The following is a 22,544-nucleotide window of genomic DNA, read 5'->3' on the forward strand; positions in this document are numbered from 1 at the left end:
TATTATTATTATTAGTCTTTATAATGAATATATATACTATTAATATTATATATATTACAGTCCATAACAGATACTGAGACAGGTGCTTTTGGTGATTTGTTTATGATGAACATGAACAATAATATGCAACAAAAGGGTTTCATGATTCAAAGGCTTTTATTAATAATTCAAAGCAGGACATTGCAGTGATACACACACTTAACACATATGTAAGTGATCATTAAGAAGAAGAACTGAGTTAAACTGAGGAGTGTGTGAGCTCACATGTTAATAACACAAATGAAATGATGAAAGTGGGACATTTGAGCAGTAAAGGCCACATGTAACACACAGTGAAGCAGTAGAAGGTGAGCTGAGTAAAGTGTGTGAGCTCACAGCTCTGAGCACTGCTCTGTGTTCACTCTGCCCACCACAGTAGGTTGGTTGTCTTTGGAGGCCTCACAGGTCACCACCTTGTTCCTCCACTGCTCCGGGTGGAGGCTCAGCGTGCTGCTCCAGCTGTAGAGGCCGTCCGCGTGCAGAACGGCGGTGCTGCGGCTCTCCCCCGAGCTCCAGCTGCTCCCATCAACCTTCCAGCTCAGTGTCCAGTCCGAGGGGAAGCCCTTGTCGGCCACACACATGAGTGTGACCTTCTCCTGCTGCAGCTCCACACTGGAGGGAGGCAACACCGTCACACTGGGCTGAGTGACACCTACACACACACACACACACACACACACACACAGTTGAGACAGGAATGGACAGCTGTCAGTCACTCAGGCTTCGTTTCAGCTCACTGTGTGTTTCACTTGCCTTTATATCTTACAGAGCAGAACTGAGTTCAGTGGAGCATCACAAACATTTCACACTCAATTCAAATACTTTTACATCTTAGGTCTATAATCATTTATATTACAGTTATCCCTGGAGAGTAAAATTGAATTAGACCAAGTATTCAGTCATTAAAAATATGAAGCTCATTTTATAACATTTAAAATACAGAATATTCACCACTTAAGCAAAATCAGTTTTGGTTTCTACATTTAAATCTGTATTTGGACTCACAGTCTCTAAGATATAAAATGTCGTTAAAATCATTCAACAAAATGTCATCTGTAATTTGCACAATGATATCTACTTCGCTTTTAGATTTAAAATACAATTAATTACCAGCAGTAGAATCAAATACATTTAAGCTTTAAATTATAATAAACAACCAGCAGTATAATCAAAGACATTTTTCAAACTTCTAAAATAAGGGAAATTTGAGAAACAGAAGGACGTGATACAAAAATCACATCTGATCTGGATTTGGAGGAAAAATAAATCTAAAAAATATATTCTTGACAGATTACAACATGAATCTGAACACACTCCATTTCAGTCATTAATCTGAACACACTCCATTTCAGTCATTAATCTGAACACACTCCATTTAATTAATTAATCTGAACACACTCCATTTCAGTCATTAATCTGAACACACTCCATTTAATTAATTAATCTGAACACACTCCATTTCAGTCATTAATCTGAACACACTCCATTTAATTAATTAATCTGAACACACTCCATTTCAGTCATTAATCTGAACACACTCCATTTAATTAATTAATCTGAACACACTCTATTTCAGTCATTAATCTGAACACACTCCATTTCAGTAATTAGTAAACTGGTTACTTACGGCCCACAGACAGTTTGGTTCCTCCACCAAAAGTGTACCACAGTGATACAAACAGGTTTAGCGGCCGTACAAAAACCCTGCTGCTCTAAACTCACTGCTCTCTCCATCCATTTAAACCTCTTATTACAAAACAGCTACAAAACACCAACTTCTGCTCACATCAGCTGATTAATACACTAACTCTCTGACTGTTTTACTACATTTTACTGATTTATTTTTTATTTTTAGACACAAAGAGTGTCAATCTAACCTGAGGATGAAATTAGTGTGTAAGAAACACAAATAAATTACACAAAATAAAAGTTGAAATTTCACAAAATGTGGAATTGCAATTGCACAGGATTTACCCAGAATGCCTCATGGAGTAAAAATGCTGATGTTCTCATGAGAAATTTACAATATATGACTGAATGTGTGGAGCTAAAGTGAGAATAATTCCTCCACTGCTTCTGTAGACTGACAGAAAGTTATGATATTTTATTTAAGACCGACACTAATCTAAAGATTAATTTACAGTCAAAAATATGAGTGTGTATTTACTCACTGCCAACATTGATGCTGCTTCTTCCACCATAAATCCACTACAGTGAGAAACTCATTAACATTCAGTACAAACACCATCCAGTGAAAGTTGAAGCTTCTCTCTCTAATTCACTTATTTATGCATCTTAGACCTCAAAGTGTTTTACAGAAAATCTCCATCTGACCCCACAAGTAAAATTCACACAATAACTCTGTAGTAGTGTGAGAATTACAGTAAGATTGGGGGAATGTGGTAAAGGTGTTTCCATACTTAGAGGACACTTTGCATTGGCAGCACATGCTTCAGTGCTCTGGGAGTGTTTATAGCGCTGTGACTTTAACACTTCATGACTGAGAGCTGCTGCTACAGCAACTTCACCCACAGCTACCATGACTTTGATCCCCGTCTTCATCTGGACACTGATCCTCTGGACTCAAGGTCAGACATGGCTTTGCCTTTTATCTTTACAACAAACTGGTCAATACAATACATTTTTCAGGTTTGTCTTATGATTATTCTTTCAACAGTTTCTGTATCATACGTTTTTTTTTTTCAGAATGCAGAGGTCAAGCCACAGTAACTCAGACTCCTGCAGTGAAATCTGCTCTTCCAGGAGAAACAGTCACCATCAACTGTAGAACCAGTCAGGCAGTGTTCAAGAACTCAAATGGCCACTACTTACACTGGTATCAGCAGAAACCTGGAGAAGCTCCTGAACTCCTGATTAAAATTGCAAATCAGCTACAGTCAGGTTTTCCAGCTCGTTTCAGTGGCAGTGGATCTGGATCTGATTTCACTCTGACCATCAGTGGAGTCCAGACTGAAGATGCAGGAGATTATTACTGTCAGAGTTACCATTACATCAGTAGCAAACACCTGTTCACACAGTGTTATAGAGTCGTACAAAAACCTCCCTCAGTCAGATTGTAGAGAGACTGCACTGCTGCAGCTGGGAGAGACTGCAGGTGCTGAGTTGGAGGATGTGATACGACACAATGACCCTCTGTGGAGGAGAGGAACCACACCACACTAACTCACAACTCACATTAGAAATCTCTCAATAATCATCACAGCACACTGCACACAGTCCATCACATCCACTACTGTAAGATCAGTGGTTATGTGTTTTTCTCGATTGTTATTTGTCATAACTCAAATCATTTGATAGACAATTTTCTCTCTTTTTTCAGCCTCTATCACTAAACCTGCCTCAGTACAGTTTCTCTTTCTGACCTGATGTCAGTTACTGTTATTATTATTCCCAGTGCCTTAGTTTATATCTCCATTTTCTTTCTCTTCTCTCTTTCCTGACCTCCTCCAACATGACCTTCTCCAACTGCCTTCCGACAAACAATAGTTTGAATGTTCTGGACCTGGTCTTCAGCCATTCTTCCTGAGCTCTCGTTATCATTGTTACCCCACTCTCCTTTTCAGATCATTACTTTGTATCCTGCATGTTTGTTCTCCCTGCCCTACCTCCCAGTTTCTATTTATACCTCTCCCTCTCTTCCTGAATCCTCCACACTTTCTCCTTTTCCTTCATGGCTTGCAGCATTTTGTTTCTGCACAGATCTCAACATGCCTGGCAGACATCTTGTCATAGATGGCAGTTCATCACCTGAAACTAAATCTCAGCAAGACTGAGCTGTGCAGAAAACCTTGAGGTATTTTTGGACAACCAACAACCCTTCGTTTCTCATATTCCTCACCTAATTTGGCCATGCAGGTTTCTCATTTCGATCAGGAGAATCTGGACAATTCTGCCCAATGAGGTCATTCAAGAGCTTGTTCAGTACTTTATTATCATGATATTAGTCTACTGTATTCTACACAAGTTTAATCCACTTGTATTTGGGCTCAGAACTGAAGAACAGCTCAGACCGTGGCAGAGAGCTCACTTCTCTTAATATCTCAGTTAGTCCATGTAGGAAAAGCTAATGGCTACCGATCTGACAGGTATACAGCCTCCTGACTCATTCAACAATGGTTGTTTTGGATGGAAACTGCAAATAACCTCCATGTTTGTGAACTTTTGTCAAACTCAATTTATTGGACTAACAACCACTATCTATACAGGATACAATGTTCAGCACAATGGAAAAGACATTGCTGTTGTTGTTTTCTCTCTTCATGCTGTTCTCCCTCACTCTCTCCTCCACATGACCAGCTTCTTCCAATCCTGATCATGACCTTGACCTGGAAGAAAATATGTATAAAATCACAATAAATAAATGTGTAAACAGGTATTGCCCTGTCCTAAACAAGCGCAAATAAATAATAAATATATGAACATTTCCCATTATCACACAAACTCAGAATTTCAGAGTGACCAAAAGCGAATATATTATGTTTCCTTTCCCACTGGATTACACTGATATTCTGAGTTTCATTCCTGAAAAGTAGCTGGATATCATTCAGTTTCAGATGAGTGAAGTTGGAAGAAAAGGTATGAACACTAACCTGTTCCTTATCCAACCATAACCACTAATTTTTGGGACATTGTTCAGACCACACTGAAGAAAAGAAGCCTTTATTTGTCACATATATATTACAGCACAGTGATAATTCTTTACTTCATGTGTCCCAGCTTATTAGGAAGCTGGGGTCAGCCATGATACAGCGCCCCTAAAGCAGAGAGGGTTAAGGGCCTTAATCAAGGGTCACTTGGCAGTGCTGAGGCTCGATCCCCTGACCTTCTGCTCTGTTACTCAGAGCCTTAACCACTGAACCGCTACTGCAACACAACAGAGAAACAAAACAGTTTCAAATCATTTTTGCGACCTAGATACAAGAACAGTGATCCCTGAAAATACAGTATAGTTTAAAAAATACATATCCTGAATTTATTTAAAATTATTCACCTTTTCGTTTTACACACTTGTGCACATTTATACATGGAAACATTGTAACGTTGATTAGCGACGGCCACATTCAGTTCAGTAAGACGTAGCGCAGTACACAGATTTCCCATCCAGTTAATTAGGTTTTGTTTGTTTGTTTGTTTGTTTTATCCCTGAATTCTAATTTGCTGTTTTATTGCTTTTGTCCAAGGAGATATACATTAAAGTGTCTAAAGCACATCTTATGTTCCAGGAAGTTTGCATGATCAGGACCTTCAGGATAGGAGCCTGATCTTACACACACACACTCAATATCTCTCTCTGTCTCTCTCTCTTTGCAGTTGGATGAGATTTTTGGTCTTGAATCAGACTCTATTACTGCCTCGATATGTGATTCCCCCCATCAATCTGTCAACATTTTGTGTCTTTCAGTGTCTTCACTCCTGTCATGGTTTCTGACTATTTTTATGTTTTCTCAGAGATCAGATTATTCTTCAGCAGAGGTGGACAGTAACAAAGTACATTTCCTTGAGTGCTGTACTTAAAGTATCTGTACTTTACTTGAGTATTATTTTTTTTTGGCAACTTATGACTTTAACTTCACTACATTTGAAAAACAAATGTCGTACTTTTCACTCCACTACATTTCTATCAAGGTCCTCGTTACTTGTTATGATGAAGCAGCTTTGAAAGTGGATGTTTTTTCTTTTCTTTTCTAAAATGTGATTGTTATTGTTTTTTTCCACAGGTGACACTGAGACAGCCTATCAGTAATCACGAGGGTCACGTCACGTCCATAGACTGTATAAAATCAAGTTCAGTGATTTCTCAGCAACATTATTTAAAACGATCAGTTGATGGCAGAATGGAAGGAGGCAGTTCTTCTGGAGAATGCACACAGCCATGGCTATACCTAGAACCCATGTTTCAGTTTTCTGAAAGGATTAAAGATTCATTTCATTTTAAAAGTTTGCTTTGATTGCCTAAAATGTACCACATCACAGCCGACAAAAACTCGCCGTCTGACCTGCGGAAGCATATGTGGCAGATCACAGAATCCAGGGACACATGTCTGCCCGGGGGCATTTTGAGTTATTGACAGATTCAGAAAGTACAGTTTCTAAGCTTTCCTATGATGCCTTCCATGTGGAGATCTGACAATATTTGAAGAATGTGTGGCCTTTTGAAAGTGTATACTTCTTAAAACAGAAAAGGGAGAAAATCGCCCTCAAAGTTTTCCATCTCAGCTACTCTGGGTGTAGGGCGGGCACATAATGGTGCTTATTTGCATGACATTAAGGAACGCTCTACCCCCTACTAGCTAGCATGATACTACTTTCATGTAAACAAAGATTACCACGTCAATTTTCCTTCCATGCAAAGTATGCCCAACACAATTATGAAGTACAAAAATAAGTCCTAAAGTATACTTTAACATTTTGTGGTTGAAAAATTACTCACACCGTAAGAAAGAAAGATAGCACGATGATGACCATGGGCGCCGCCGGGGGGGAAAGGTTAGAACAATTCTAGGGGCCAGCACTGCCATGGGGCCCTTTAAGGGGCTGATAATATGCTTTTAATGATTTTAATAAGACTTTTGAAATAACAACAATGCAATATTCCATCTGGTAAAATGAGCTAATTGAACAAGGTTGTCTATTTCTTGAGTTCTTCAACATATTGTCATTTAACCCTCCCCCTTTTGCGAAATGGTACGGTCCAGTTCTGGTAGAAGCGTGATGCGTTAAATCTGTGTGCTGATCAGTGCAACGCTACTTGCTGCTGTGTCGCGGTGCAGCAGCCAGACAGCCAGCAGTGGAGTGCGTACAGTCTATGATCGCTAAATATGAAGAGTGGCTGTCAAAAACGTAAAGAAAGGCAGCTGAAAGCTGAGAGGGACCGGAGAGGCAGGCAACTGGTCACTCAGTTTTCCCCAAAGAAAGGTAGCTATCGCTCACATGTGTGTTCAAAATATTAGCGAATGGTAAATGAACAGTATGACCGTGGTTGGATTAGCCTATGAAGAGAACACTTTTACAGTTTGTACAGTGACATTTTTTCCATTTTAATAACTGAACTGACTTGTGTGATAAACAAGATGAAATATTACGTTATGCTGTTGCTAATAACTAGTGCTAATAACCAGTTTCATAACTAATGGGGTGCCCTAAATAAGCACAGATTCAGCCTCAGGGGGACCTCCGCCCTACCAAACCACTGAACCCCCCTTTGGAGAAGGAGGTAAGCAGCAATACAACCCATAAATGCTTTAGGATTGAAGTTTTTAATGAGCGAGCGCCATATACAGTTTGCTAGATTAAAGTGTTGCTAATAACGGACACACTCCTGGTCCATGGAGGGGCAACCAATAGTCTAACTCTGCTTACGCTCAAATTTCTGTCTAGACACACTTTGCTTTGAACATATTCCCTTTTTGCAGAACAGTACACATAGCTTTCTACCTAACACATAACAATCTATGGGATTTCCATAGGTATTTTGATGCTGGGTAGAAAACTTTTTCTATGATTTATTAGCAGTCACATCACACATTTCACTACCAATTGTCCTAGCACAAGAAGGCATGTGGCAAAATCTTGAATTTTCATTTGTGATTGTAAATGCACCAGAATTAGTCACTGACCAGTTTTCATCTAGTCCCTGGTAGGTTAATACATAAAATGTAATAACAAAGTCACAAACTCAAGGTCCATGGGCTATCAAAAGTCAAATAATGACAATAGTGCAATTGTGACGAGGGTGGGCAAAGTTGGGGGGCCCAAAATTCTAATCTTTCATGGGGCCCAAAATTTCTGGCGGCGCCCCGATGATGACACAACTAACACAACACTAGTTTCATGTAAAGCCTCGGTGACAACCGTCCGTATGTGCTCCTACAGCCGGTCTACATGCAAAAAACGCAAGAAACACACGGAGAGCGCGCATGAAACGCACGAGAGCGCGCATGTGATGATTTTCGAGCCGCAGAGGTTCTCATCTCATTATCTCTAGCTGCTTTATCCTTCTACAGGGTCACAGGCAAGCTGGAGCCTATCCCAGCTGACTACGGGCGAAAGGCGGGGTACACCCTGGACAAGTCGCCAGGTCATCACAGGGCTGACACATAGACACAGACAACCATTCACACTCACATTCACACCTACGGTCAATTTAGAGTCACCAGTTAACCTAACCTGCATGTCTTTGGACTGTGGGGGAAACCGGAGCACCCGGAGGAAACCCACGCGGACACGGGGAGAACATGCAAACTCCACACAGAAAGGCCCTCGCCGGCCCCGGGGCTCGAACCCAGGACCTTCTTGCTGTGAGGCGACAGCGCTAACCACTACACCACCGTGCCACCCCGCAGAGGTTCTTTGTCATGTCAAACAAACTCTAAGGGTGCTTACATTTTTTTTTCAGGTTGCAAGACAAACTTACGGCCAACGCGCGTCTTTCTCCATGAACAAAACAAAAAAAAACGCAGCGATTTGGGAAACGCCAAAAATCACACGGCCAAAAAATCGTACGTCCGGTTGTGACCTAGGCTTAACCAAACCACAACACTCTCCGTTACATGCAAAAATAACCACACAGCCTTAGATTAATAAACTCACCCCATCAGAAAGAGAAACGGCGCCTTGCACACACCAATGCCTCCGATGGAATGTAGTCCTAGAACGGTCCGTGTATCATCCAATCATTCAAGTATTCCATTCAATCTGGAAAAGGAGGTTGCATTTTTTTTTTTGCTAGAAATGGTTATCTCCGATGTAAATACCGTGCGTCTGTTTGCTTCGCGGTGTGTCAGGTCCTCTGTGCTCTGTTTAGTAACTCATTCCATAGTGAAGTCACACGCCTGTATGCAGTTAAGTAGCCTGGGCCCGCCCATCCTAAGCGTGATGCAACACGAGGGCCTGTTGCGAGCTCGGAGAGCTTTGAAGTCGCGTTAGCCAGGCTAGCAGTTAAGTAGCCATGCGCTCAGCTCGGATCATACAGCTGATTCGCGAAAAAAAAAAAGACTTAAATCATCATGTGAATGGCCCATATGGTAATTTACCCACACCCCCCAGCAGGCTACAGTCCTGACAAAAACGAGATAATTTGCAACAAAAAATGTATTCTTTTCCAACAAAATAATCTATTATCTGAAATACTGATTGCATTCTTCAAGATCTCAACTTGCACATGATGGAAAAAAAACAAAAATCACAAATTAAAAAAAAAAAATGCTTCTTTTGCGATTATCTCGGATTCGTTTCAGCCGACATGTGTCCCTGGATCCGGTGAGGGGTCACATATTGAGGTATGTAAACGTTTTATTCCAAGAGAAAGCTTGCAATGAAATCTTATGTGCTTTTATTAGAGCTAGCGATAATGTTGCAATAGCTGTGCAGTCTGGTTATTCAAATTAATTTCTATGGATTTGCTCGCCAAGTTGCCACAGGCTTGTCCATGGCTAATGCTAATATATAGCTAGTTAACTTGGACACTGTCAGTTAGCATGTAAACACACAGTTATGCTAACATGAATAACATTAACTTATCTGAAGGGCTTCCAGAAATATGTTTTAGCATAATCTTGTCAAATAAACAAAATATAGAAATCTTTCTTTGCTAGTAACGTGAGCTACCCAATATAATTTCAGGTTTGAAAAGATTTTGCTAGCATCTCAGGTGGAGATTCACTGACTAGCTAGCTTTACATTAAACCACCATGATTACACAGACAGATTCAAATGTGCATGAATACATACGCTTGCGCTCGCATGCGCAGACACACACACACACATGCACACCCGAGACCCGTGAGATGGACAGCATTGTACTAGTCAGTCACAACAAATTGTTGGATTTATTTTTTATTTTGATCTCAGATGATGGGCTTGCAATTTTTTTTTTGTCTTGCTTAAAGTAGCGTTGGGCAGTTATTAAGGTTGAGGTTTGGACCTGAGTTTTAATCAGGTTGATTGTCATTTTTATTTTCTGAGCAAGCTTCATTTACAGCTATTCCACTGTCTTCCTGATTAATATCCACATACATGTGTGCACACAGGATGGCACGGTGGTGTAGTGGTTAGCGCTGTCGCCTCACAGCAAGAAGGTCCGCGTTCGAGCCCCGTGGCTGGCGAGGGCCTTTCTGTGTGGAGTTTGCATGTTCTCCCCGTGTCCGCGTGGGTTTCCTCCGGGTGCTCCGGTTTCCCCTAAAGACATACAGGTTAGGTTTACTGGTGAGTGTGAATGGTTGTCTGTGTCTATGTGTCAGCCCTGTGATGACCTGGTGACTTGTCCAGGGTGTACCCCGCCTTTTGCCTGTAGTCAGCTGGGATAGGCTCCAGCTTGCCTGCGACCCTGTAGAAGGATAAAGTGGCTAGAGACAATGGGATGTGTGCACACACTGCCAGAGCTGGGTAGAACACGACCCTGCTGCTTTGTGGGAGTGGAGAGGAGTGTTACATTTTTTTTTAGAATGAAAATGACAATGGTTATTTTTCAGTACAGTTGTGTGTCATTCTGTAAGATTCTACTAGGTTTTTATTCTACAGGTTCTGCAAGCTAGTCAGAAAATCCAGTCGGTTGTTTCAGAGGCAGCAGGTTTTATAAGCGTTGTGGCAATAATACAGCAATGCACTGACAGAAAATCTACTTTTCATATTTAAGTATTTTTAAAAGCAAAGAGTTCAGTTCTTTAACTTAAGTAAAAATTTGACTGTACAACTTTCACTTGTATCGGAGTAACATTTGACCAGTGGGATTTGTACTTTGACTTAAGTAATAAACTTGGATACTTTTATTCTTTTGTCATTCGGTGTATTTTAAATGTACGTGTTAGATTTTTCATGAGTTAGGCATATTCCAACCAGTCAGAGAAATAAGCAGTAACAGTTCATTTGCATGAACAGCTCTGAGTCCCAGAATAGATCAACACTTTCAGCAGATGTTCATGGTTCTTCAGTTGAACTCACTCAAGCACAACACACAGCGCTGCCCTCGACCTGCTGTTAAAGGTGCTGATCCAAATCACTGTCAAAGACACTTCACGACTGAAAAAAGAGACATGATTTCCACATTTAAGCTTCATTTCAGTACAGCTACACCACTGACTCCACCTCAGTCTGCTAAGCATGTTTTAAAGTGTACACTTCTATTCTAGTGGACTTTACAGCGGCTCTTTCAGAACGAGGTGATCTGAGTGGTGTCGTGGTGGGAGACGGTACAGCCGAACACCTCGGACTCTTCCCAGCATTTTTTGCAGAGGGTCAGAGGGGTGCAGGGTTCTTTTGTTCTTCTGGGCTGGTCAGAACCCCTCATTCACCTTGGCATCATCCATGGTGCAGCTCAGCAGCGCCCCCAGTGGAGAATATGCTGAGAGCAGGCAGAGCAGCAAGGCTGATACCTCAAAGAGCTGCAGAGAGGAGGGAGGGAGCAGAGACACGGAGGAGTTCACCACCGGACCAGCTGGAGAACATTTGTGTCACTCTGATGTTTAAACTCAGTGATGTTTCAATAAAATTGTCTGACTCTGGAGCACAGTGTACTGTACACATTGCAGGAGACTGGAGGAGAAATAACACCTAGTGATGGATTAGTGATGAGATTCATCTCTATAATCAGAAAACAATATACATGATACATAAAGATAGTAAGGAAATAACTTTATAATGATGCTCACCTCTAAATCTCCTCTGTAGTCAGTCTGAATCCTGATGGAATTAAAGTGAAAAACTCAATGTCTGTCATTTCTCTACAACAATTATACATCTGTAATTTGCAGGAAATCTCTCATTTTGACTTTCTGATCAGTGAAAGTTTAAACTTCTCTCTCTCACTCACTTATTTATGCATCTTTGACATAAAAGTATTTTACAGAAAATCTCCATCTGACCCCACAAGTAAAATTCACACAGTAACTCTGTAATAATGTGAGAATTACAGTAAGATTGGAGGAATGTGGTAAAGGTGTTTCCATACTTAGAGGACACTTTGCATTGGCAGCACATGCTTCAGTGCTCTGGGAGTGTTTATAGCGCTGTGACTTTAACACTTCATGACTGAGAGCTGCTGCTACAGCAACTTCACCCACAGCTACCATGACTTTGATCCCCGTCTTCATCTGGACACTGATCCTCTGGACTCAAGGTCAGACACTGCTTCATATTTTATCTCTCCAATGATCTGTTCATACAAAAACACTTACAGTTTCAATTATGTTTAAATTTGATATTGCATTTTATATATATAAAACATTTTTTTTTTCAGAATGCAAAGGTCAAGCCACAGTAACTCAGACTCCTGCAGTGAAATCTGCTCTTCCAGGAGAAACAGTCACCATCAACTGTAGAACCAGTCAGGCTGTGGCTAAGGACTCATCTAGTGACCGCTTACACTGGTATCAGCAGAAACCTGGAGAAGCTCCTAAACTCCTGATTAAATATGTGAATCAGCGACAGTCAGGTTTTCCAGCTCGTTTCAGTGGCAGTGGATCTGGATCTGATTTCACTCTGACCATCAGTGGAGTCCAGACTGAAGATGCAGGAGATTATTACTGTCAGAGTCACCATTACATATCTGGCTACTGGTTCACACAGTGTTATAGAGTCGTACAAAAACCTCCCTCAGTCAGATTGTAGAGAGACTGCACTGCTGCAGCTGGGAGAGACTGCAGGTGCTGAGTTGGAGGATGTGATACGATACAATGACCCTCTGTGGAGGAGAGGAACCACACCACACTAACTCACAACTCACATTAGAAATCTCTCAATAATCATCAACCACACTGCACACAGTCCATCACATCCACTACTGTAAGATCAATAGTTTCCCAGTTCTCTCAGTCTTGGTGTTACCTGTCACACCTGAAACATCTTTAGAAAGAAGAACAGCTTTAGAGATAACAGATCCGTATCTGCACTGATGGCTGGTTGTGATATTGAATAAGGGCTAAATCCAATTTTACTCCTCATCTCTGACTTGCTGTTACTATTATGAACCCATTAGAGATGAGCCTTATAACACTCACTGTGATAGTGAGTCTTATTATATAAGCATGAATAAGACATACACACTTAAAATACACAAAGACATCAAGTTTAAATCAAGTGATTAATGTCTGTAATATTTCTTGCTCTTTGAGGAGCCATGTGTTTGATCAGTGTTCATGGTGTCTTGACATTGACTACCTCACAGGTTCCTAACCCTGGTTTACCCCTTGTCCACCCCAGGACCCCCTGGGTTGCACATTTCAGCACTTTCCTTGCTCTCAACACACCTCATTTAATGTTTCCACTAATTAACAGTGCTTGCTGACTTGAGTGAGTGTGTTGGTGCAGGTAAAATAGCACAATGTGCAGGACAGGGGACACTCCAGGGACAGGAAGCTGTAGACATTCAAATAAACACTAGTTCCATACTGATAGGGATGGCATTAGATGGGGGAAGTTAGGTCTATTCTTAGGGCCAAGCACTGTCTAGGGGCCCTCAGAGGACAATATTATTATGTGTAAGTTAATTTAATAAAAATATTTTTTAAATAATGTTGTCTCTTAAAATGCGCACATATAACAACCTTCTGGTTTTGTTTTCCATTTTCTGCAAAATTATTAGACTAGATAGTCTTTATATTTCACCCTGTCCCTATTCATTACATGGTACAGTCTTGTGTAGGCAGAGCCAGAGCATGACACCACGTTAGGTTTGTTGTTTTCAAATAAAGCACTAAAGTAAATTGCGCATGATAAGAATTGATGGTGAGTCATCACTAGATTGAAACCATCATGAAGAAGTCGGGTTACCAGAAATGTAAAGAGAGGCAGCAGAAAGCTGAGAGAGAGAGAAAAAGGACTGACAGTTAGGCACCCAGTTTTTCTCGAAGAAGGTAGCCAATACGTTTATTCACTCCTTTTCCTTTGGTGGCTATTAACCCTGGGCTGCCAACTCTCACGCAATGGGCGTGAGACACACGCATTTGATTGTCTTCACATGCTCACACGCCATACCTCCGATTCCTCACGCTAGAAAAAAATCTAGTCTATCTATCTAATCTAGGCTACCCATTGCGTCGCGCCAACCACTTGCGATTGATCAATTATGCCTTACGCATGGCTAAACACACAGAGAGGTGTTCCCTCTGTACACACTCCCCTATGGTAGGTTGCGCATCTAATGATGCTGCACTCGCCGGAAGTTGGATAATTGCCTACCGTCAATTTAGAGGAAGAGGAGAGAGAAGAAGGTATCCAAGTTGAAGACGCATGTCTCAGACAGGTTTGTACATGTAAAGGTTCCCCCAGCTGGAACGGCTTCTTCTCGAGACCAATGCCTTCGTGCCACCTGCAGAATTCTGGGGCGAAAAAAACACCGCGAAAACAGACCAGGAAACCAGGGATTGGCCGTTTATTCACAGCTTTATTCACCAAAGATGAACTATTACAAACAACCTTTTATAACAAATTATAATCAAAACTAATGTCTGATTATCTCTCTAAAAGGCAGCTGTGTTTGTCTGTTATGTCTGTTGAATATGTGTGTATGTGCAGATGTGTGTGTGAGAGGGGTGTGTGTGTGTGTATGTGTGTGTGTGCACGAATGTGTGTGTGTGTGTGTGTGTGTGTGTAGGATGTGTGTGTGTTATGTGTTTGCGTATGTGAATGTGTTCTTGTGCTAAGTCAGCAAATCACATCTTAATTCCATCAATATGAGTGTGTGAGTAGAGCCTTGAATCAATCATAAGCAAAATATACCTTGGATCAATCATAAGCAAAATATTTCATATCAACGGATATGTTCTTAACAACTCAGCAATTCAGCATTCACAATTTTAAACAAAGACATGTTTATGTCTAGTCTAGTAAAGAAGTGTGTGTCTTCTTCACTGGAGGAAGGTCACACAGTAAATTTACAGGAACTTATACAGGAATAAGATCTAAGAAGCTAAAATATTAAATTCATAAAGTCTTAACAATCCTAAATCACATTCTGCATTCTAAAACTACAAAACTAACTTAAATCACTTAATGCAGCTTTAAATCTAACATTAAATCTAACATTCAATCATTTCAATTTCAAATTCAACACTGGAGAGACTGGTTAAATCTAACAATCCTAAATCATGTTCTGCAGCTATAAAACTAACTTAAATCATGCTTTAAATCTAACAGTACATATGCACGCCAATGTGTGGTGTTACTGGCATAATTATGAACTTATATAAAGTTTCTTAATCGTTTTAGCCTATAAGTGTTGTGAGAATATTTAATGCCATTTCGAGAGCTGTGTACTAGGCATGCTAAATCATTATAGGCCTACTGCCGTGCCACAGCCTCTATCTTCCCCAACAAGCAGCACGGGAGAGCACCTCCTTAGCACACGTTTATTAAGGCGCATTTTTAGTTTGTTTACTGTATGTTATCATACTTTATGACTTTATTTGAAGCCATACTGGAAATGTTGTAAAATAAAGCAAGTAAGAGATAATATTACAAATGCAAGAAGAGCCATTAGTCACCATACCTATTGTTTATTTACAGGGTATTTATTTTTAATTATTTATGATGTATGTAATTGCTCAGTTAAAGTAAATAAAGCATGGTCACCTGTAATATCAAAGAACTTGAACTTGTGAATAATTAAAAAAAAAGACAGAGAACAATATACTGAGGAGACAGGGTTTCAAAGAGGGCAAGACAGGTAGAGAATATTTGTCAGATAACAGGCCCTGACGAATGCTCTATTACTAATAAGAAACATAGACAAGAAATAAATTAATAAGAAATATATTAATATAGCTTATTTAAGTATGACCAAAATTTTTAAGCCCAACTTTGTGTGCACACTCCCACCTATGGCCAAGGTTCAGCTTTTTGTGTTTCAATACTGTTCAAACTTAATCATTTTAATGTTTCTTGTAGCGCATCCACATTTTACTTCCTGTTTAAGCATTTTATTTGTTCTTTTGCTGTTGATATTTTTCCCCATGTCAATCTTCTGCTGAACCCAGTGGTGGGGAAAGCCCTTAAATGCATAATGAATGTCCCTCACTGACTAATCTTATTTTTTGCAACAGTTATTAAAAACTTAACATTTAGTTTCAATTCAGAAGGTGTTTAGGCTTAGCTGATAAAATATTTTCAAACATGAACTTGCCTTTAAATCTGAAACACAGGTCTATAGGACTACAGGAACATTGGCAGTCATCTGTAGTTTTCTAGTGTGGGGGCTTTTAAGCCAAAACTTGGTGCTTTTGTTGGCCACAAGCTGAAGGCCTGGCAAGTCAGGGTGTGTAAGAATGTAGGTATGGCACAGCAGGCCACTCCAAAAATCCACCAGAATGCAGAAACATCTACTAAATCCAAGATCTCCCCCCCCCCCCCCGTCCATCTCCAGCTGGACGACCCACAAACAAAACACCAGAATGCAGGGGGACAAGTGAATATCAAACTGAATACAAAATTCCCACTTATTGCATGGTGTGCGGAAAAATTTTGCCATCGCCCCCCCCCCAAAAAAAATCTCACTCCAAGGAATTTCGAAAAGTTGGCAGCCCTGATTAACCTCACATGCTAATGTTAATGCTACAGAAGATTATTATTGTGGCTTAACCACTTTTTGGATGATCAAGCTAACAACTTAATTTCCAATGCAGTGTCGTTTTTCTTAAATATTTCATAGGTTACCTTTATTGCCACTGAAAATGAGATTGGTAATGAATGTAATTTTGTTCTGCAAAGAGCTCAGTGAATTTGTCGGTCCACTATATGGCTAGTTAGACAAGACTATACAGCTATACAGCTAACCCTAGACAAGATCGGTCCAGTTTTGGACGAAAAGAGGAATTCCAGACTGACCTATGTCAATGCACCCAACCCACTGAATGAAGCAACCATGAAAAAAGCTTGTGCCAATGCACAATGCATTCTCAGAGAGACACAGAGGGAGTTCTGGGACAACGTTTGTGAAAATGTTCAGAGTTGCGATGACTGTGGTGACATTGCGGTTTCCACGCGGCCTTGAAGTTTGTTCTAGGGCCATCACCTCGACTGACTGGACCTTTGAAAGACTCCGATGGTAACATCTTGTTGGAGAAACCTGTTCAACTCAAATGCTGGGTTTATCACTTCAGCTCTCTCTACAGCAACCCCGTACCCTTTGATGAATCCGTGCTGGACTGCATAGGACAACTCCCGGAATTGAAGTAACTTGATGAAGATCCCACCTTGCAAGAAATTGAGAGCACCCTAAAGGACATGAAAAGAGGCAAGGCACCTGGGAGTGATGGTATACCTCCAGATCTTCTTAAACTTGATGTCCCTGTCTTGAAAGAATACCTGCTCGACCTGTTGTTATCATGCTGGTGTGAAGGCCACGTCCCACAGGATCTCAAAGACGCAAAGCTGGTGACCCTGTTTAAGAGCAAGGGGTTTAGATAAGTCTGTGACAACTATAGAGCCATTGCTTTGCTCAGTCTGGTCGGTAAACTCTTCGCCAGTATAATTCTGAAGAGATTACAGGTTCTTGCAGACAGAATTTATCTTGAATCCCAGTGTGGCTTCTGAAGGCATCGATCCACCATCAACATGGTCTTCACTCTCCATCTGCTTCAGGAGAAATGCATTAAGCAAAACAAACCTTTACTGGCTGTTTTCATAGACCTAACTAAAGCCTTTGACTCAGTCAGCTGTGAAGGCCTGTATCTGGTACTACACAAGTTAGGCTGTCCACCTAAATTCCTAGCTATCATCAAAGCATTTCATGACGGAATGTCTGCTTGCATATATTTTGATGGTGACCTCTCAGAAGCCTTCACAGTGAATTGCAGAGTTAAACAGGGATGCATGATGGCTCCAACTCTGTTTGGCATCTTCTTATCCACCCTGCTACATATCACTTTTCCAAACCCTGAAGGCATCGCCCTCAGCACCTGGAGCGATGGCAAACTTTTCAATCTTGCACGCTTCAGGGCAAAGTCAAAAACCAGCACAGTCCTGATACACGAGCTAATTTTCGCTGATGATGCCATGTTTTGCTCTCATAGTGTAGCCAAGCTACAAGGTACATGTGACGCATTCAGCAATACCTGTGACAAATCTGGCCAAATAATTAGTGTGAAGAAGATGGTTGCCTTCTCAATAAATGCACCCCCTCCTCACATCACCATCAATGAGAGCCCTCTTGACACGGTCAAAGACTTCTGTTACCTCGATTCCATGGTCTCATCTTCTGGAAATCTAAACCATTAAGTTAACTCACACATTGGCCAGACTGCCTATCTTTTCGGGAAACTGGAAAGTTGTGTTTGGGACAGCAAGTGTCTTACAGTCCATACCAAAGTGCACATATACCAAACTTGCGTACTGTCTGCTCTGCTCTACGGTAGTGAGACATGGGCTTCTCATGCCCACATTGAAAGGAAACTTAGATCCACAAAAGATGTGGCACCACAAGCCTGTATCCAATCCTGAAACAACATAGGCTGCGTTGGTTGGGCCATGTGTCCCGCATGGCCCACTCTCGTCTCCCCCACCAAATTTTTTACGGTCAGCTTGCAGGTGGCAAACGTGACAGGGGGCGTCCAAAGCTTTGCTTCGTCGACATTTGCAAGCGTGACCTGAAATTATTCAACATCAGAGCTGATTGGGAGAAGCTTGTCCAAGATCATATTTCTTGGCGGCACAAGCTCCACCAAGGTGCCAAAAAACTTGAAAATGATCTGGTGACAAAGGAGTCTGACAGAAGACATAAGAGACATGAACCTTGCCAAACAACGGAATTCATCTGTGAAACCTGTGGCAAGCTCTGTAAGAGTCGAGCTGGGCTAGTTGCCCATGGTCATGACCATTGGTGCTGAGCAGACCATCCGACAGGACGGAAAAGACTTTGATGATACAGCTAGTGTGCCACCTAAGTTAAGATGCATGCTAAAAACTAGCTTGTTCACTAATGACATCTGCACTCAACATGCACAGATGCAGCCTCAGGATTAGGGAACCCTGCCTTAACCCCCCTCCCAGTTGAAGCAGAAGGAGGTGAGCAGTGTATTATTGATAATGTATTTACAGAGAAATCTATGAATAATGGATGGCATGGTGGTGTAGTGGTTAGCATTGTTGCCTCACAGCAAGAAGGTCCTGGGTTTGAGCCCATTAGCCAACAAGGGCCTTTCTGTATGGAGTTTGCATGTTCTTCCCACATGTGCATGGGGTTCCTCCAGGTGCTCTGTTTTCCCCCACAGTCTAAAGACATGCAGGTTAGGCTAATTGGTGGCTCTAAATTGACCATATATGTGAGTGTGAATGGTTGTTTGTCTCTATGTGTCAGCCCTGTGATGACCTGGGGCCTCATGTACAAAGACCTGCGTGGATTTCCCACTAAATATGTGCGCACGTCAAAATCGGGAAATTTGCGTACGACCAAAAAAATCCGGATGTATCAATCAGTGCGTATGAAGGTTTCCACGCACTCTCCTATTGTACATCCCAATCAATGTGGAATTCGGCGCACATGCACGAGCCCCGTTCCCCGACCCGTCTCCTCCCTCAATTATTCCACACTGAATATGTTAATTAGTATAAATAGACCTGCAGTAAGGCCCGCTGTAAGACTCCCTACGTGTGGGTGGAGCACAGAGGACGGCAGGACAGAGATCAGGTTTTATAATCTGGCTTTATTGCCACACTTTTCAGTCTAACATTAGTCACTCGCACAGACACACACACACACAACCGGCGTCTGGTTCAGGGATGAGCTCCTTCTGCTCTCGCTCTCCCTCCTGATATAGGGCGCAGTCACTGGGAAGACACACAAACACAGGCTAATTGCTCTCAGGTGACGTGATTCTGCCACTTACCTTCCCTGACTCCGCCCTCCTGTCACAGACCGGCGCTTGACCACGCCCCCGCTGCCACATACCCCCACCGCCCGACTCAGGCCGGGCGGCCGTCCGGCCTGCAGCCGACTCCCCCCTCTTGACGGGAGAGGAAGTCCGCCACGACCATCTGCGCCCCCGGCCTGTGGACCACCTTGAAATTAAAGGGTTGGAGTGCCAGATACCAATGGGTGATCCGCGTGTTGGCATCTTTCATGCGGTGGAGCCACTGGAGGGGCGCGTGGTCCGAACAGAGGGTGAAAGGGCGCCCCAGCAGGTAGTACCGGAGGGCGAGAACCGCCCACTTGATGGCCAGACGCTCTTTCTCTATGGTGCTGTAGCACCCCTCACGCACCGACAGCTTCCTGCTGATATACAGGACAGGGCGGTCCTCCCCCTCCACCTCCTGGGACAAAACCGCCCCCAGCCCTCTGTCCGACGCATCGGTCTGCAACATAAAAGGGAGAGAAAAGTCAGGGGAGTGTAGAAGTGGCCCCCCACACAGTGCAGCCTTTACCTCTGAGAAAGCCCGCTGGCACTGCTCCGTCCACTGGACCGGATCTGGTGCGCCCTTTTTAGTGAGATCAGTCAGCGGGCTGGTGACGTCCGAATAAATAGGTATAAACCTGCGATAATAGCCAGCCAGCCCCAGGAACCGTCTCACCCCCTTTTTGGTCTTGGGCCTCGGGTAGGCCGCAATTGCTGCGGTCTTATTAATTTGGGGACGCACCTGCCCGTTGCCCAAGTGGAAGCCCAGATACCGTACTTCCACCCGCCCAATCGCACACTTCTTTGGGTTGGCTGTGAGCCCCGCTCGCCTCAGCGACCTAAGGACGGCCCTCAGATGTTTGAGGTGCCACTGCCAGTCATTGCTATAGATGATTATGTCATCTAAATACGCTGCCGCATACGTGGCGTGAGGGTGGAGGACTCGGTCCATCAGCCGCTGAAACATCGCGGGCGCCCCAAACAGCCCAAACGGAAGGGTGACGAATTGGTGTAAACCAAATGGAGTGGAAAAGGCCGTTTTTTCTCGGGATAGTGGAGTCAAGGGGATCTGCCAATATCCCTTCATCAAATCCAGTGTCGAATAAAAGCGAGCAGTGCCGAGTCAATCGAGCAACTCATCAATACGAGGCATTGGGTACGCGTCAAATTTAGACACCGCGTTGACTTTTCTATAGTCCACACAGAACCGGACCGACCCGTCGGCCTTGGCTACCAAGACCACCGGGCTGCTCCAGTCACTGTGGGGCTCCTCGACGATGCCCATTTCGAGCATGGTCTGAAGTTCTTCCCGAACCACCTTTTTTTTGTGTTCGGGTAGCCTGTAAGGGCGGCTACGCACTACCACCCCCGGGGGCGTCTGTATGTGGTGCTCTATGAGGTTAGTGCGACCGGGCAGGGGCGAGAACACATCCGAAAACTCGGTCTGCAACTGGGCAACCTCCGTGAGTTGGGTCGGGGAGAGGTGGTCTCCACAGGGGACCGGAGAGGTACATGATGCCAATGTCCCCTTTTGAACCTCCGGCCCCAGCTCCGCCTTCTCCGGAACTACCGACACCAACGCCACGGGGACCTCCTCGTTCCAGAGTTTAAGCAGATTGAGGTGGTAAATCTGTAGCGCCCCACCCCTGTCCGTTCGCCTCACCTCATCGTCGACGTCCCCGACTCGCCGTGTGACCTCAAAGGGTCCTTGCCACTTGGCGATCAATTTGGAGCTCGACGTGGGCAACAGAACGAGTACCTTATCTCCCAGAGTGAACTCTCTAAGGCACGTACCCTTGTTGTACAGGCGGGCTTGCCGTTCCTGGGCCTGCCGCAAATTCTCCTGAGTTAGGTGGGTGAGCGTGTGGAGTTTTGCGCGCAGGTCCATAACGTACTGAATTTCGTTCTTACTTTGTGAAGGTCCCTCCTCCCAATTTTCCCGCAGCACGTCCAGGATGCCGCGTGGCTTATGCCCATATAATAATTAGAACGGGGAGAACCCCGTGGAGGCTTGGGGGACCTCTCGCACTGAGAACAGCAAGGGTTCGAGCCACTTATCCCAATTACGTGCGTCCTCACTTACGAATTTCTTAATAATATTTTTGAGGGTGCGGTTGAATCGTTCTACTAAACCGTCCATTTGTGGGTGATACACGCTGGTGCGGATCGGTTTAATCCCCAATAACCCATACAGTTCGCGCAGTGTTCATGACATAAACGTAGTGCCTTGATCAGTCAGAATCTCTTTCGGGATTCCAACTCGGGAGATGACGCGGAAGAGTGCTTCTGCAATACTGCGTGCTGAGATATTGCGCAGAGGCACGGCTTCCGGGTATCGCGTTGCATAGTCCACCAGAACTAATATAAAGCGGTACCCTCGTGCTGACCGATCTAATGGCCCGACGAGATCCATCCCAATTCTCTCAAACGGGGTCTCGATTAACGGAAGAGGGCGCAAAGGCGCTTTTGGAATGGCCGCTGGGTTTACTAACTGGCATTCGCGGCATGCCGTACACCACCTACGGACATCGCCGCGAATCCCCGGCCAATAGAATCGGGCCATTATTCGGGCCAGTGTTTTATCCTGCCCCAAGTGTCCGGCCATGGGATTAAAGTGAGCCGCCTGGAATACCAATTCCCGGCGGCTTTTCGGAATTAAAAGCT

The 22,544-nt window shown here is 43.2% G+C and overlaps 1 protein-coding gene across 1 annotated transcript; it reads right to left on the minus strand.

Annotated features, from left to right (window-relative positions):
* Positions 1–371: 371 nt before the first annotated feature.
* Positions 372–11,635, minus strand: LOC132870413 (immunoglobulin lambda-like polypeptide 1). Its single transcript, XM_060904051.1, has 5 exons — positions 11,555–11,635; positions 11,338–11,438; positions 4,854–4,923; positions 1,667–1,751; positions 372–691 (listed from the first exon to the last, which is right to left on the minus strand). The coding sequence occupies exons 1-5, from the start codon at positions 11,633–11,635 to the stop codon at positions 372–374; spliced, it is 657 nt and encodes a 218-aa protein (XP_060760034.1).
* Positions 11,636–22,544: the final 10,909 nt, after the last annotated feature.

The sequence above is a fragment of the Neoarius graeffei genome, chromosome 2, assembly GCF_027579695.1.
Source record: "Neoarius graeffei isolate fNeoGra1 chromosome 2, fNeoGra1.pri, whole genome shotgun sequence".
Classification (NCBI taxonomy): Eukaryota; Metazoa; Chordata; class Actinopteri; order Siluriformes; family Ariidae; genus Neoarius; species Neoarius graeffei.